The sequence below is a fragment of the Podarcis cretensis genome (genome assembly GCF_951804945.1).
Source record: "Podarcis cretensis genome assembly, chromosome: 15".
Lineage (NCBI taxonomy): Eukaryota > Metazoa > Chordata > Lepidosauria > Squamata > Lacertidae > Podarcis > Podarcis cretensis.
In genome coordinates this window covers 7563792-7580381 of record NC_137185.1, presented here as the reverse complement: position 1 = coordinate 7580381, position 16590 = coordinate 7563792, and the positions used below count along the sequence as shown (strand labels likewise).

Sequence of the window (16590 nt, the reverse complement as noted above, 5' to 3'; positions counted from 1 at the left end):
ATGCTATGCTGGTTCTTAGGGGGAATTTACCAGATCACTGTTTAAAGGACAGCTCAGGGGAAGCATCAGTCTTGAACCTGCCTGGGGAGGCAGAGTAGTCTTGTCTGCTTTCCAGCAGACAGCAGTACAATCATTGTCTTACCTTCTGGCTCATGTTCCAAGATAACCATCCCAAAACGCAGCTGCAGCATACTTCTTTGCAATTGGAAAGTATCATCTTGTCTACACCACTTTAAAGTGGTGCCTCCCCAGAAACTTCCCTGCAAGTAGGAAGGCTAGCACATCAGGGTTAAAGGTTGTGGTTCAGCCTGCTCTGCTGCGAAAGCAAGTTATTTGCAGTATTTTCGTAGGTTCATACATTCCTCCCAATGCTGAAACAGTTCTCAGCATAAAGAATAAATCATTTTATCTTTTGGGATAAAACACCTCCAAAAAATTAAACGAAAACTTTTGGTTGTTTTTAATGTGGACTTGGGACGCAGGTGGCGCTGTGGGTTAAAGCCTCAGCGCCTAGGGCTTGCCGATCGAAAGGTCGGCGGTTCGAATCCCTGCGGCGGGGTGAGCTCCCGCTGCTCGGTCCCAGCGCCTGCCAACCTAGCAGCTCGAAAGCACCTCCAGGTGCAAGTAGATAAATAGGGACCGCTTACCAGTGGGAAGGTAAACGGCGTTTCCGTGTGCGGCTCCGGCTCCGGCTCTGGCCAGAGCAGCGATGTCATGCTGGCCACGTGACCCGGAAGTGTCTCCGGACAGCGCTGGCCCCTGGCCTCTTAAGTGAGATGGGCGCACAACCCCAGAGTCTGTCAAGACTGGCCCGTACGGGCAGGGGTACCTTTACCTTTACCTTTAATGTGGACTTAGGAGACTTGTGAGACTGAAGGACTTGCAATAAGATGGGATACATCCATCCCTAGCATGGACCCAGAGTTGCAGACGGACTGAAGGCCCAGGCCTAACAGAGAAACACCTCTTCAACTGGTTTGTTGTAAACAATATGAATGAAAGGCTTTCCAGGAAAAGCGGATACTGTGGCCTTTGAGACATTTGCACAAGTCTAGCATATCTTGTTGACTCTAACAAACTGCCCTTAAAAAAACACCCCTCCTGTTCTGGTTGTGATGTTAGGGGCAGGGGCATAGCTCAGTGATGACCATCAGATTTACAGACACACCTCTGCTTCAGTTGCCAGTATTTCTAAGTAAGATGGGGAGAGAAGCCTGCCTTCAATCCTGGCGAGCCAAACAATACTGAGCTACATGGACCATTGGTCTGACCTCAGTGTAAGGCGGCTTTCTGCAGTCATGGGTTCTTTGGATCCTTGAATCAGAATTCAAGGGTGCAAGCAATGTTACAGAACATCGCACTCTTTTCAGAACTAAGGTCAGGTGTCCCTGCATTGCACTCAGTTCCTCAGCAGTGCAGCTATTAAATTGGCATGGAGCCCGTACGTTAAGCAAGAACCAAGGGGGAGGGGGTGTAATTCATCCAGTAAACATGTGCAGAAGTCACTAGGAATTAAGCCATTTCTCATTTTTGCAGGAGTCATGGCTTGCAAAGAGTGAAAAAGGATTGCCAGAAAGGGTGATTTAGCACCATGGGAATGTGAACGCGATCTCAAGAGTCCAATGGCACAGCTCATTAAGAGCAGTTTTAGAGCATTTTTCCAAATCTTTGAATTGTGCACCTATTCAAAATATGTTGTTTTAGGGCCCCAGTGATTTTTACTTAATTCAGTTGCTGTACTATTTTCAACGGACTAGTTCCACAAGCTAAATGACCACAGCTGGGGAAGAGGAAGTATTTGGTCCTTGTTTGTGACATGATGAAATTCTAGTGCATTGCACTGTCCTTTAAGAAATGCTTTAAATACAGTTATTCAGGACCTCCAATACATAGGCCTCATGACCTAGAGTTGCAAAGGAAATCAAGAGCCACAAGTATGGTAGTAATGGAAGTAAATTCAACTTTTATAAATGCTTCAGATCACAAGATTTATGAGTTGCGAGGGGCATAGAAAACAAGAACTGGACATGGATTTTAGGAGTCCTGTGTTCAAGTCCTGTCTCTGCCAAATTCTGTATGTGACCTCTGACCAAGTATTTGTATTCAGTAGGTTCAGCAGTATGCTGAACTTCCCTTCCCTTACATGAGGGAAGCAAGAGTGTGTGCATGTCTGGAATGGTGGATATGCTTAACAACTTGCACACTGTCAGGCAAGGAGCACAAGGTTGTGACTAGTTGAGTCTGAGTACATTGCAGTGCCTGGGTGCTGAGAGATCTGGTGTTGCTTATGTCGTTTGTATGTTGCTTACTGGCTACAGAGATGGCTCTTGAACAAAAATGCCAGTAGCCATTGGCAATTTGAGGTCTCTATGAAAATGCTAATGCCAACTACATTCGAAAATCACCATGGGCCAGTCAAAAAAGGCCAATCTGCACCCACCCCATTTTGAGAGGAATCGCATCCAGCAGGGTTAAACAGTCCTCAGTCGCTGCAATGCCTAAATGCCCTCTTCCCCTTTGGTGGATATGGACTCCAGGAAACACAATGGCAGTGATGCTGAAGGAATTCTATGCTAAAGCTTGCCAGGCCGTGATCCAGCAAACAAAAACGGGTCTCCTCCTCTCCCGTGTACTGCTGAACTGTTCTGCAAGGGCCTGAAAACATTCAAGGAGGAAAAGGGTTGTCTTTTGGATAGGCAAGCCTCTAGGAATCCTCTCCTGGCTCCAAGTTCAAATCATCCACCAGCAGGGCTCCAAGTCTGCATGCCTCAGTCATCTGTTAACAGAAACGATATGCAAACTAATTGCAGCCAGAGAGTTCACGTTTCATTTCCTGGTTTTACCGATTTATTTTTTTCTACATTTTTCTGAGCAGCAAGCAGAAAACAGAATCAAAGAGATTACCAAAAAGCAACACACATTTTAAAAAGCAAGAGGGCAATCCTGGAGTCCATTTAACTCTAGCGCACACAATTTTATTCTCTGAACTGAAAAAGGGGCAGATTATACACTAACATTTAATGCACTTAAAAAGCTAATGTAACCATGTTGGTTCGTAAAAACCAGTTCAGCCATACCTTTATTGGGACCTATGAAAATGTGGCAGAAGCGAGGCTTTTGAGCTCTCCTGACGAAGTGTCTTGGACATCTTGAAAGCTTGTCACATTTTTGCAGGTCCCAATAAAAAGCATTGCTTAACCGCGGATTCTGAAGTTTCGTGCTGGGTGGGGCGACATCTGTGGCCCTCCAGATGTTGGACATGGGTCAGGAATGGGAGCTGCAGCCATGGCAACATCTGGAGGGTCACAGGTCTTCTCCACCTCAAGTTTAACAAACTTCTTTACAAGCCTGTTAAAACCTTCCCACACTTTCCAACTGCAGCAACCAAAGGATTACCGGTACTTGCCCAACCCAGGTGCCAATCACATTGCTGATACTAGTCAAATCTCTGTCCCTCTTTCCTTTCTCCTCTGATGCCCTCTAGAGCCCCAGCCTCCCAAATACTTGCACAGCTGTTAGTTGCAGCAGCCCTGGCTATAAGCTCCGCAGGCACTGGTTGGAGGCAGCTCAGAGACCAGGGGCGGCAGCAGTAGCTGCCCGGAGAACTCCCAAGGAGAGGGGAGAGAGGCTAAGGGGTGACATAACTGGGCTCCTGGTCCCCACAAGGGTGCCACAGAAAGAATGTAGTTGCTTAAGAGAGCCGTGAACTCAGAAAGGATGAAAACCTCTGACTTATGGCCAAAGGTCTTCACAAGGATATTCTGTGGTCAGGATCTGGCAAATAATCTGACACTGCAACCCCCTGGTTCTACCAGATGCAATTATGAATGTCGCTGAGAGGTTCATCCGCGGCCATTGGAGTGGTATTATATACTCCTGTTTATACATTTATTTATTTATTTATTTATTTTACCATCAGGTTCCAGGGTGGATGAAAATTTAAAATACAATAATGCAAGTTCTGCTTGCATTAATAAGACTCTCTCTCCTACCCATGCTCACCCCAAAATCTGCTAGTCTCTCCCAGCCCCCTGGAGATTTTGAGGCTGAACAGGCTGCTCAGCGGAGGAAAAGCTAAGCTGCAAAGGCAGAACGGCAGCATTGGATTTAACTGAAAGGCGTTTCCTTTCCATCCTACGTAAATGAAAATTCTGATTGCTACCTACTAATTACTGCTTCTGACAACTGGGCCCTTTGTCACCCCACATGTGCAGACACATTACTGCAAGAGATAAGTTTCTGGAGGGCAGGTGGGATTCAGGCAAGAGCTGAACTTGAAGTATACCCTCCTACAGAGTGCAAGGGCTCTATGCAAGTGTTTTAGCTGGCTAAATTAACTGATTAAGTGTGCAGAATTGTATTCCTTAAACCAGGAATAACCAATAAGGTGCCCTTCAGCCGTGGGGTTCCACTTCCCATCAGCCCCAGCTAACATGGTCAGAAGAAAGGGATAATGGAGTAGGCCAGCAACTTCTGGAAGGCTAGGAGCTCCCCATTCCTGTTTTACTTGGCTGCAAGGCCCCCAACTGCTAATCCCAACTACAAACATACATTCAGGAGCATTAACCTTTTTATTTTTTGCTTCCAAGTAGTTTCTTGAGAAAAGTGTAGATTCTCCAGTAGTGAATCATGAGAAGTAGCTCCATTAATGGCTAAGAGAAGCCAGAGGCTCCCCCCTACCACAGTATCACTTTGTTTTCCACGAAGCAACTTGATCAAATGCCAATTATTGAAGGATCATGTGCCAATTATTGAAGGCTATAATTTGCATTATTATGCAGCAAGTGCCGTACTCTAGGGTGTTTGATCCAGCACCAGAAACCTTATGAGGCTGACAATATTTTGCCGCAAGCTAAGACCCAGGTGTTTTATTATGCAAAGGCAAGTCACATGTTAATTACAGGTCTGGCTTTCCCCCGATGAATATTTACCTTTTTCCTTTGTCTTGTTTGTGCCTTTTTAGCCGTTACTAAACAAGCGTAGACCTTTTATCATTAGAATCCTGTTTACCTCAGCAAGGCTCAAAGTCTCATCATGCAGCAGTTCCCCAAGAAGCTATTTTCAGTTTACATTTCTGAGGAAGCTCACTGTTCCTCAGTCATTACAGTTCAAGAGGACTTTACTGGACTTTGAAAAAGCAGCTGTGATGCACAGGGCCTCCCCAGCACCAGTGAAGGCAAAAACCTAAGCACTGCAAATAGGGCACTCCCTCTCTACCTCTTCCTCAATAGCTGTGAGGAAGGTGGAGATACTGACTGGCCCTGACCCAGTAAACTCTATGGCTAAGAGATCTGAACCCAGCCTTTCAGGATCCAATCTTCATCCAATGAGCTACACAATTAAACAGGGTGAAGAACCACACAAAGGATCCAGTGTCATTCCAGGGCCCTTTGTGTTTGCCTGCTAAAAGGTAAGTTTTTAGCATTTGATGCATGGCCAAAGAACTTGTTTATACCCTCAGAACTCCCAAGAGACTGGTGCTTATTCTACCTTAAATGGCTTCATCACAATGTAGCCTATCGGATGATTTTGCCGGCACTATTCCTGCCACTCTAGTTAGTATGAACTAGCTGCAAGCACTACATCTTAAGGCACACAGCTTTATAGCAGCTGACGTAGCAAGTACTGGACAACAATAAGGACATCCTCATCACTTCCAGATTAGCAGGAACCAGAGAATGTGTGGTTCACATTGTAATACAATGGCTCTTCCTCACCTTACTTAAAAGTGCACCCCCTACTCAAGTCAGCTAATCAGACTTTTATAGCTGTTAGGTTGCAATACCTTAGTTTTTGAGCATGCGTGTGGAGTGATGGGTGCATCGCTTTACTTGCATACAGGATGTGTCAAGAGCGGTGAGAAGTACTGCCTAGCATAGGGGACGGGTGCTACAGCCCACCACATTTGGAACTAGACTTAATGACCAGCAAAGTGCAGGGTTGACAGTGTTGAGCCTGGGAGACCAGGATCCATGAGGTGGCCTCAAGCAGATGCTGCCATTTATCTTTCAGGAAAGTACTTTCTTTGGATTAACTTTTAGCCCACAAGTGTGGCCTTTCAAGAGCTCTGAAGTAGGAAGGTAAGGCAATGGAAAAGTGAGTCAGCCCACAGGCAGTTCACATTCCAAGGTCTATTTACACGAAACTAAAGCACTGGCTTGATAAACTTGTCTTGCCCAATACAAAAGTCAAATAGTCTTACCTTGTTATCCAAAATCTGCACTCACCAACAGTTGTGAGAGCCCTTGAACAATGTTTTCTATCACACTATAGAGGAGCAGACTATTTTGCTTGAACTCCAGCTGCATGACCATGTAGGATCCACGATGCTCAACTTCCAAGAGGGGTCAAACTCAACCCTCTTCACGGCTCACCACTGTTCCCATGGGGTGACAGGGATCCAATGCAAACGAACGGGCCACAAATACCCATTCAGTTCCCAGGCCAAGGACAGAGGAGCTTAAAGGCTGAATTCATTCATCATGGCACAAGACAATGTAAGAGGGCATTATTTAATACAACAGAACCACCATGCACTTTTTTATAAAATTTTATTTTGTCAAAAGAAAAAAAAGGCAATAGCCAATTGAAAACCTACTTAATCTTAAGACTCCAATTTCTTTGTCTTTAAATTTAGATAAATGACTTATTGGTTTAACGTTTTTAAACAAACCCCCCTTTTCCCGTTTAACATTTACCATCTACTCGTGCTGAATCCTTCCAAGGAGAATGCTCCAGCGTACCTCTCCAGGTCCTTGCTTTGCTCCTTTTACCAAAAAATGAAAACTCCATCGTGCATCTTAAGGGCTCCAATCGTCAAAAATAGGAAAAATCTTTGGAATAGCCAATTGAGTTGAATAAAAATCCACACGAATGCGGTTTGGTTGGGGCAGGAATCCACTCCTATGTTCCTGGTAATTTGATCCCGCTCCATGAATCCTTGCAATTGATCCTCCCTATCCTATCCACATTATGATTTGAATCCAATGATCCAGCTCCAAGGATTGGGATCCAGTGAGCCCTCTCCAATCCAAACCTTTATAACCAGCAAAACCAAAAAAAAGGAGGCAAAAAGTTAGATACCGTAATGAAAAATAGGATTTAGGAGAATGATAAGTTATGTCTGCTATTGAATAATAAAGATTGGCATTCATAACTATCAATTCCCCAAGACAAGCTTTTGAATTGTGAAGCTTAGATTTTAGCAATGTTAATTATCTGGAGGAAACATTCTAGTATTTACACAGGGTAACTGGTAATGCCAACATATCAATTCCTATATGGCGCTTTACAGGTTTGGTGGTTGAAAAAAGTTTTCTATGAAGTTGCAAAAACTTGCTGCTAAAGCTATCCACCTACTGCATATCTAAACTAAAAGCTCATTATTTTACTATCTGGGAGGTAACAAATTTAATTGATGCAAGTCAACTCTCGACTTATCCTGAAGGGGAAGACGTGGATTTAAAAAGAATCCCCCATGTTTAAAAACCCCTCCTATAATTGCTTTCATTCTGTTACTTTTAAGATGAAACAGCAATGCTATATCAGTCACACAGAGGACATGCAGATTTTAGCAGTATTGAGGTTATACTTACAGGTTTGAAACAACCTGTACTTTACAGGTGCACTAATGGTTTGCACCTGTAATCAAATGATACATTGCAGTCACTCAGCATACGCCCCCCACCCCCAGAGACTGGAAGAGTTACATGGGTACATTTAGCATTCATTGCATCATGGAAGTTAGAAGATTACAGCTAACTAATGGAACAATGGAGGTGTTGTGTACTAGGCTAGTTTCAGTATAAGGTCAATACTGCCAATTTAATCTGTGACAATAGCACTTGGAGTCATACCATTGCCTCCATTATTGATCTGATCCTCCTCAATCCTCCTTTTGACAATCCTAAAATGATTGACATGTGTTCCACAATCCTTTAATCCAAAGCATTCTTAATCCATCTCTTCAGATATGTCTACAGAAAGACACATGAAAAGGCAAGATAAAAATGTAAACTCCCCCAGAAGAGACAAGTTAAACCACAATTTCCCCCCAACATTCCCAGCTTGTAGAAACCATAGTTGAACAAAGACATATTATACAGCAATACCATATTGGAAGAGAATATGGGCAGCAAACTACCTAACTAGAGAGAACCCTGCCTAGGACATGGTAAAATACAATTCATCAAAGACATGAGGGAATGTTGATGTTAAGGAGCAAATACTCACTAGGGATATTATACAAGAATGCAATTCAACACTTTAGCCAATTTTGAGTAAAACAGCTTGAATTTTTTTTTAAAAAAGAAAGACTGTACTGAGTAAAGGAAAACTGCGTACAACATGGAGGGGTTTTCTACAAAAAGGAGCACCATTAAAGATCATTTATGTACGGGAACGTGATCTGCTGTGACGGGGAGAGTAGCGTGGAGATCCTCTGCTTCTTCTCGGGGAATAACTGCGACTTCTGCTGTTGCTTCGGCTACGGCTTCTGCTACGACTACGGCTGCGAGAGCGAGATCTTCCGTAACTCGGACTTCTTGGGCCATCAACTTTAACACGGATGTAGGCAGTTTCTCCCTATCAAATAGACACAACTTTCGATTGAAAGGTCTACGCTTTTGAGCTGTCTTTGCAGGCATGCTGACAGACTGAAGGTCTTTTTACAAGAACCAAGAGGAGTTTCATCACATCTCCCTGCATACCATTCTTAACATGGGATGTCCCAACATGTTTTCAGTATTTGTTAACGCTGCAAACAGAGACTGCGCCTCCTTACCTTCCATCCTATTGCATCCAACTGTAACCCTGTGCATCCAATTCTGGTCAAAACATTAAGTGGAAAACCTACCTCATGAGATCTAAACTTAGTGTTATCCAGTTTTCGTACTGCGTAGGTCATATCTTCTTTCCGTACAAACTCCACGACACCAGTTCCATCTCGGAAAACATCAGCATAACATACATCACCTGCTTCACGCATGTGATCCTTTAAATCCTGCCAGCTTCCACTGGGAGGTAGTCCTGAACAAGAGACAGTTACTTTCAGTTAAATGCTATTAAGCAGAGATTGATGCCATCAGACCTTCATATACTCAAGAAAGAACTGTCTTTGGAGAGGGTCACAAGTAGAAATTCAATTTTTCCAGCAAGTTGCATGTTAACAACACGTTTAAGTACATACATCCAGGTTTCAGGATTTTTGGAAAGTACAAAGGCTTATTGTTGTTTTAAAAAGGCAATAGAAGCAGGAAGCTCTATAAGGCACTAGGGCCCCAAATAACCATTGCAAGCTTGCTTTTGATTTTTTTTAACAAGACCAAACAACCACTTTAAGAAAAGAAAATGGAAACTAAGCTTTGCAGCATGCCAAGTTCTCAGAACTCACTAAATACCTGCCCAAAGTTGCAAGCGGAAATACATTTGATACATGCATGTGTATTATCTTCTTCCTGGATGATCAAGCTGTATTTGAACAAAGAAAGCTGCTTTTCCCAAGTGCACAAATGACTTACCTGATACTATCACTCTGTACTCTGATCGCCTGGATGGGGGTCCATATCTGCCCCTTGGGGCCCCACCACCTCCACCGCCTCCTCCTCCCCTGCCAGTGCCCCGTCCACTTCGAGGAAACTCCACACGTAGACGATACCCATCATAATCATATCCATCCCGTCCGTAGACTGCATCCTCCGCATCCCTGCAAAAATGGAAGAGGACCACACTGAAGATAGATCAAAGGTTCCTGAGAGCTGGCAGTGCATTGTGCGTTTGTTACTGGGCAGCATGTCACTGCCCCTCCCTTGTTAAGTAAATGACACTAGAAGTACAGGTCACTATCCTATATAGGCTTGCAGTTGCAAGGGGAGAAACCAACAGTCCTGAGTGACAAAACTTTTCACCTGAGCACAAGTTAGGTTGGAATGGTGTAGCACTAGATCAGTGTTTCCCAAACTTTTGCCTCCAGCTGTTTGGACCACAACTCCCATCATCCCTAGCTACCAGGACCAGTGGTCTGGGATGATGGGAGTTGTAGGCCAAAAACAGATGGAGACCCAAGTTTGGAAAACCCTGAGCTAGAACTGGGAAACAAGTAACAGAGCTGTACCCTGTGTCATGTCAAGCATGGAATTTGACCCACCTGTGGGGGTTTGGGAGGGAAAAGCAAAGCAAAGATAGGTGGAACGAGGAAGCAACTCGTACAAGGGATCCCGGCCTAAACACACAGTGGTATATAGAAAGCTAGAGGGAAAGGCTGGATAAAATCAGTATCACAGAATCATAGAGTTGGAAGAGACCACAAGGGCCATCGAGTCCAACCCCCTGCCAAGCAGAAAACACGATCAGAGCACTCCTGACATATGGTTGTCAAGCCTCTGCTTAAAGACCTCCAAAGAAGGAGACTCCACTACACTCCTTGGCAGCAAATTCCACTGTTGAACAGCTCTTACTGTCAGAAAGTTCTTCCTAATGTTTAGGTGGAATCTTCTTTCTTGTAGTTTGGATCCATTGCTCCGTGTCCGCTTCTCTGGAGCAGCAGAAAACAACCTTTCTCCCTCCTCTATGTGACATCGTTTTATATATTTGAACATGGCTATCATATCACCTCATAACCTCCTCTAGTGCCTGAGTTTGTGCATTGTGGAGCCTTTTATATTTGCATGTGCTATGCCAATGCATGAAGGAACCAGACCACCACAACAGAACAGGAACTAAAACCTTGTTAATTACTTAAAAGAATGTTACTTTTATGTAAAACAAAGACATGATTTTAAGTCATTAACAAGATTTTAGTAACATGTACTGAGCTGTATCCCAACTAAATCACTGTGAACTTTTCCTTCCTTCCCTCCCTGCCCCCTTCTCTGGCACAGTCCCAAATCTGCTCTGAATCATTAGGGGAAGCCACAGAGCAGATGGGAGAGCATGTGGGGTGAGAAAATGGGAGGGGAGGTTTGTCCACAATGATTTAGTTGAATACTAGCCACTACTTTTATAAGAAAACTACTTGCCATTTATGCATGCTCTTGTTAAAAAACCAGAACAGTACAAAAAATAATAAATGAACTTTTGAAGTTCTGCAACTCTATGTACACTTACAAGTGTACATACACTTATAAGAGACTGCTTATAGTTAAAGTAGCACCTCAGGAAGATGGTCACTCTAATCCTCTCTTCAGTGTTAATGATAATTCAAGTTGTAGTATGAAATGCTAGTTTGGAATTCTTCTACTGCATTGTGCACAACTTGTAGATCAGCTCTCTCTGTCTTAAGATTCTGCTGTATAGCCATGTTGGGATGTGTGTACAAAAGCCTTGAGTTGTGGGGTTCCATGTAGAAAAATCAACAAAACTGTAAAAGTTCTCTTGAGTCTCAAGAGAGAGGCAGTAAATGATGTCTGCCTACACCAGGACCCAGGGCTTGCACCACTCTTGGGGAATTTCCAGGTCCCTCCCCTAAATTTTTATTCATAAGAAAAATATTTTAACCTTTTACACATAGAGATGCACAAGAAAGCATGCAAGTGGGTTTTTTTTTTACCAAACTGCTCACAAATATGTAATATGTTGTAATCTTCTATGCATTCAAAAGCATTGGGACAATTGATAAAAACAGGAGAAAACAGAGGCAATGAAGAACAGCCCCACAAATTCTGAAAAGTTGTGAAAGTGGAAATTTCCACAGGCATAGTTTCTCCCAAATAAAATCTCATTTTATACACAAAAAGTGCAGTATAGAGGTTCTGTCTGCCCTTGAGACCTAAGAAGCAATACAAAATTGATTTTAAAAATGGGTGGGTCCTACTTTTAAGTTGTAGTTTGTGTCTTTAGCAAAAATCTACTCTGCATTTCAGCAGAAGCTTCTAAGGTGGCTAGCAATAAAGTTTAAGAATAATTGTGATGACATTTGGCTGTAAGGCAATACAAGCTTTTGTAACATTATTTTAAAAAGAGCAATTAATTAACACAATGCTACACGTACACAGTGAAGCATGAAATTTCATCACTAAAAGCCTGGGAGTTAAACATGAATTTTGGGGCAAAAAGGCTTGAAGACAACTGGCTTAGGAAAACATGCTTCCAAGCAAGCACTCACAGGATCATTCCATTTTTATTTCATTTAATACCTGCAACCCACCTTCCTTTCCTGAAGCAACAAACAAGAAAATAAACAACAGTGTCAAATCCTATGAATGCATAGTAAAGATTTATATGGGACTGCATATTACTACATTTTAATTCCTCCATATCTCCAAGGCTCTCTGAGCATTGCACAACAACCCTGTGAGGCAGGTCAAGCTGAGTAATAGTAAAAAAAAAGCTGATAGTGATAGCCCAGTGGGCTTCATGGGGTTGTGTGGGGATATAAATCATTTATCCTTTACAACCACCCTGCAAGGTACATCAAGCTGACAGCATGTGACTAGCTCAAGGATCTTGGGAGCCAGTCACCGTATATCAGCATAGCCTCCTAGCAGGGCTACTACAAGAAAATGATTCAAAGTCCTCAACCTTTAGAGCATATGAAGTGGCCTTTGGCACTCTCATTTTCTCTGCCTAACTTATCTAACAGGGTTGGTGCAAGAACTGACAAAGAGGTATGGGTTTTGGATTGGTTAGATATGCAGAGCACTTATGAAGGCCAGGATAAATTATCTAGAAGTAGTAAACGTTTTCTAAGTACAGCTCTGCTAGCTATAAACACTCTCTCCCCATCACCCAAAGCCTTAGGGTCCTTGGGCCAGTGTGTTTATCTCAGCCTGACCTACTCCACAGGATTGTTGTGAAGACAAAAAGAAAGATATATAAAAACCTTTGAATTTGAGCTAAGAAAGTAGGGGGGAAAGAAACAACCACCACAGGTTGCAACTCTAACTTCACTTACCTGGAGGTAAGCCCTACTGAATTCAACTGTTTGTTACTTTCTGAAAAGTAATGATTTAGGATCCTGTTTTTAAACAAGTACACAAAATTGGCTATGCCCAATTTTAGTCCTACTCAAAAAGTAGACCTACTGGTTTGTATCCTCAGAGTGAATCCATTGAAAATAAAGGTCACAATTTGTTTATTTAAAAGCATTTAAAATCCGTTCAATATTTCAAAAAACTCTAAGTGGTGTGTACCCCATAAACAAACAATACATCATTAAAACGTTAAACAAAAACACAGCCTAACACAAATAAAACAGCTGTATTAAAAACATACATATAAAAAGCATGTAAAACAGAAATCCCAAGGATTCAAACATGTAAAGAAACAGAGCCCAATCTTATGGACTCATGCCTCCAGGTTTCAATTCTACTCTTGAATAAAAGTGTGATACAACCCAATGGTTCTAATTGGCCATCTGCCTCCCAGTCCTACTCAAGAGCAGACTATTGAAATCAGTGGCCTTTACGCTGGATTTTTATAAAACATTGGGGAAAATCGCTTTGCCCCCCCCCACTTAAAAATAACCACCACCTAGCCAAAAACCACGTAGAAAAATGTGGCCTTGTAGGAAAAACCCGCACCGGAGTGCTCATCCGTTTCCACGGCGCATTTCCAATTGCGGGTGGCACCTAACGCCCAGCCCTACTCTCGAGTTGGCCCGCGGGATATAACCCAGGGCGGCTGTTTTTCTTTACATGACGTCGAGATTCCTTCGCCCCGAGCGTGCAGCACGAGGCAGAGGCGGCGTGTTAAGAGGAACGTGCGCACGAGGCAGGATTCGCGCTAAGGAAGCCGTTCCGAGTTTCGCATTCCGCAGCTGCGGGCGGCATGCAAGCGCCAAATCCCCCCCCCCCGGAGTCAACGATGGCAGCCGATGGATTTCGTCGGGCCTACTCTCGAGTGGAAGACGAGGCCCTGCTCGGCTGCGGCGGATCTCTTCAGCCGACCCTCTCCCTCCCCTCCTCCTTCCGCCCCCGAAGCAGCCCCTCGCCCGCCCTTCCCACCTGGGGTCCTCGAACTCGACGAAGGCGAACGGCGGGCCCCCGCGGCGGTTCTTGAGGTCGATGTCCCGGATGGCGCCGTACTTGTAGAAAACGTCCTCGATGTCCTTGGTGCGGATGTCCGGCGGCAGGTTCCCCACGTAGATGCGGCAGTCGTTGTTCCCGGCCGGGCCGCGGATCACGCCGCCACCAGACATAGCGAGGTCGGCAATGGTTGCGGTTGGGTGGTGGGCGCGTGTGAGGGGAGAAAAATGGAAGACGGAGCCGACGAGAGGAGGCCCGGGAGCGGGTGGGAAAAGGGCAGGTGGAGATTTATAGGGGCATATATTTTAAAAAGGAGCTGAGGTAAAATTGTTTTTTAAAAAAAGAGAGAAGGGAGGAAAAGGCGGGAGAGGAAAAGCAAGGAAGGTGGCGGCGGCGGCGTTGGTCGTGGCGGCGGCAGCGGTAGTAGCAGCAGCGAGGCGCCTCCTCCTCTTTTCGTTCCCACTCTTTGCAGCCGCCACAAAATGGCGTCCGCCTCACGCGGCCCTACCTGCCCTGCGCAAGGATCCTTCCGCGCCGCCTCGACGTCACACTCTGCTGGCTGGGAGGCGGGCCGTGGAGACACTCACTTCATGGTTGCCGTTCGCTACATCCGCCTTCGAAGGGCGCATGCGCCGAACCTAATACCCCCCCATTCCGAGTAAGGGAAAAAAAGTAGTCCCGACTTATTTCTGCTGGAGGCTACGAGGAGAGGTTGGCGCACGTTTGTTTTAACGAGGCGGTGAGGGAAAAGCGGGACGACTTGTTATTTTTTAAGCCGTGCGGAGCGAAGGCGCTTCCGTTAGCCCTCAAGCCGTGCGGACCGTTAAAAGTACTTGCGAAGAAGATCCGGAGGGAGATGAGCTTCCCCCACAATGCAACACGCGTGAGAGGGTCTTGGCGCCAAGGAAAGGAATAGTCCCACAATGCCGAGCGGTTGGCCAATGGGGCGTGAGGGCAGAGGAGAATAGACGGCAAACAAAAAACAAAAACCCGCCCCAGTAGACCTTACACTCTTAGATGTAAAACTAAGAGCAGGTGCATCTATTACCATAGTCCCCGCCCCGTCCCTTTCATGTAGACCTGGATATTGAAGTTGTACACCACACACGTAACGTGTGAATGAGATAAACCAGTGTTCGAATGCCCACTTATCAGTGGCACTGCGAGTGCTCCAGCTGGAGAACAGCCTCTACCAAAGGCGCCATAGGCTATGAAGAAGCACAAACGCAGGACGAAAGGGAGAAACGTGCTAAGAAGAAGGCAGGTTTGGCAAATCCTCACTGTGATCAACTGTCGCCTGGAAACCTATGTCCCCACTGTGGAAGGACCTGCGGATCCAGAATTGACCTCCGCAGTCACTTAAAGGACACACCGGGAAGACCATACAGTATTCATGGAAGACAATCTTACTCAGCTAGGAGGGATCTCCGAAGAAGAGAAGATCAGTTGTTGCAAATAGATTGCCGCTTCCTCGTGCTGCAGGGGTTTTGTGACTAACCCCGAGTTTTCAGCCTTCTTTTATTATTTATTTATTAAATTTGTATATCACCCTATACCTGCAGATTTCAGGGTGGTTCACAATATGAAACTACAATATAAAAAACACAATGTGGTGCCCTGCAGATGTTTCGGACTTGCATCAGCTGCTGGCATAGCCGATGGTCAGGGATGTGAGTTGTAGTGTAAAACATCTGGCGGCAACAGGTTAGGGGAGCGTATTTTATTTTATTTATTTATCACCTTTATATACCACCTTTTCCTCCAAGGAATTCAAGGTGGTGTACATGGTTTTCCCCTCCCTGTTTTATCCTGAGAAGTAGGTTAAGCTGAGAGCACTGACTGGTCCAAAGTCACCCACTGAGCTTGGGAGGGGAGGTTATATGTTGTTGTTATTATTATTATTATTATTATTATTATTATGTATTTTGTATTCCTATTTTATATTTTTCTGTTGTGAAGGTATATTTATTTATTTATTTATTTATTTATTTTGAATAGCTATATCCTGCCTTTAAATTAAATTACTTTTAAGGCAGCTTGCAAGCAGATGGTAATACTGCATAGATCATTTGTAAGCACACAGTTTATGGTTGATGGAAGGGTCAGAGTATGGTTTCCCTTCTAATCTAGAGTCCCTTGACAAGAAACCTAAATTTCTGGTGTGCGTTTGAATCCTTCCTACAGAATAGTGACTGGAGGCACCGTTCATTGCTGGTAATGAGCCAGAGAGCTGCTCTGATGCTGATCTTAAATCCCAGGTAGGTCCATACGGATGAAGGTGGCCCTTAAATCTCGGACAAGGGAGGCTATAGGAACAGGAAGGAGTATAAAAAGGCTTAAGTATCTGCAGGCTGTATGCAGAAGGCTCTCTCCGCTATAGCAAGGACTCTTGCTCTAGTGGGTGGGTGAGTTTTAATGTTATGTAACAGATGAATCCCAATGCAGCACTTGCACCAGTAGAAACTTGGTGAGCAACAGGTTGCACATCTATTATGTCACAAAGTTACCAGCAGCCTGCTTATTGCATTCTCTGTTGCACGCTACAGTGTTCTGCTGGCACAAATTTTTTTGCTGGCAGAATAAGTATACCACCTGGCGACTTCAACTGTGCTCAACATTGGGTTGTATC

The 16590-nt window shown here is 44.4% G+C and overlaps 1 protein-coding gene across 5 annotated transcripts; it reads right to left on the bottom strand.

The window, feature by feature from the left end:
* Positions 1-1935: 1935 nt before the first annotated feature.
* SRSF1 (serine and arginine rich splicing factor 1) lies at positions 1936-15390 on the bottom strand. Of its 5 annotated transcripts, none has more exons than XR_013833301.1 (5): positions 13941-15352; positions 9519-9703; positions 8855-9027; positions 6699-8583; positions 1936-2776 (listed from the first exon to the last, which is right to left on the bottom strand). XR_013833301.1 is itself a non-coding variant. In XM_079954451.1 (4 exons), the coding sequence occupies exons 1-4, from the start codon at positions 14132-14134 to the stop codon at positions 7938-7940; spliced, it is 591 nt and encodes a 196-aa protein (XP_079810577.1). In that variant the 5' UTR covers positions 14135-15390; the 3' UTR covers positions 6535-7937. The 5 variants fall into 5 exon arrangements, 2 of the variants coding, with proteins under 2 accessions (XP_079810577.1, XP_079810576.1); XR_013833300.1 differs by lacking the exon at positions 1936-2776 and having other exon boundaries at positions 6535-7036; positions 7857-7976; positions 13941-15389; XR_013833302.1 differs by lacking the exon at positions 1936-2776 and having other exon boundaries at positions 6535-7036; positions 7857-8583.
* Positions 15391-16590: the final 1200 nt, after the last annotated feature.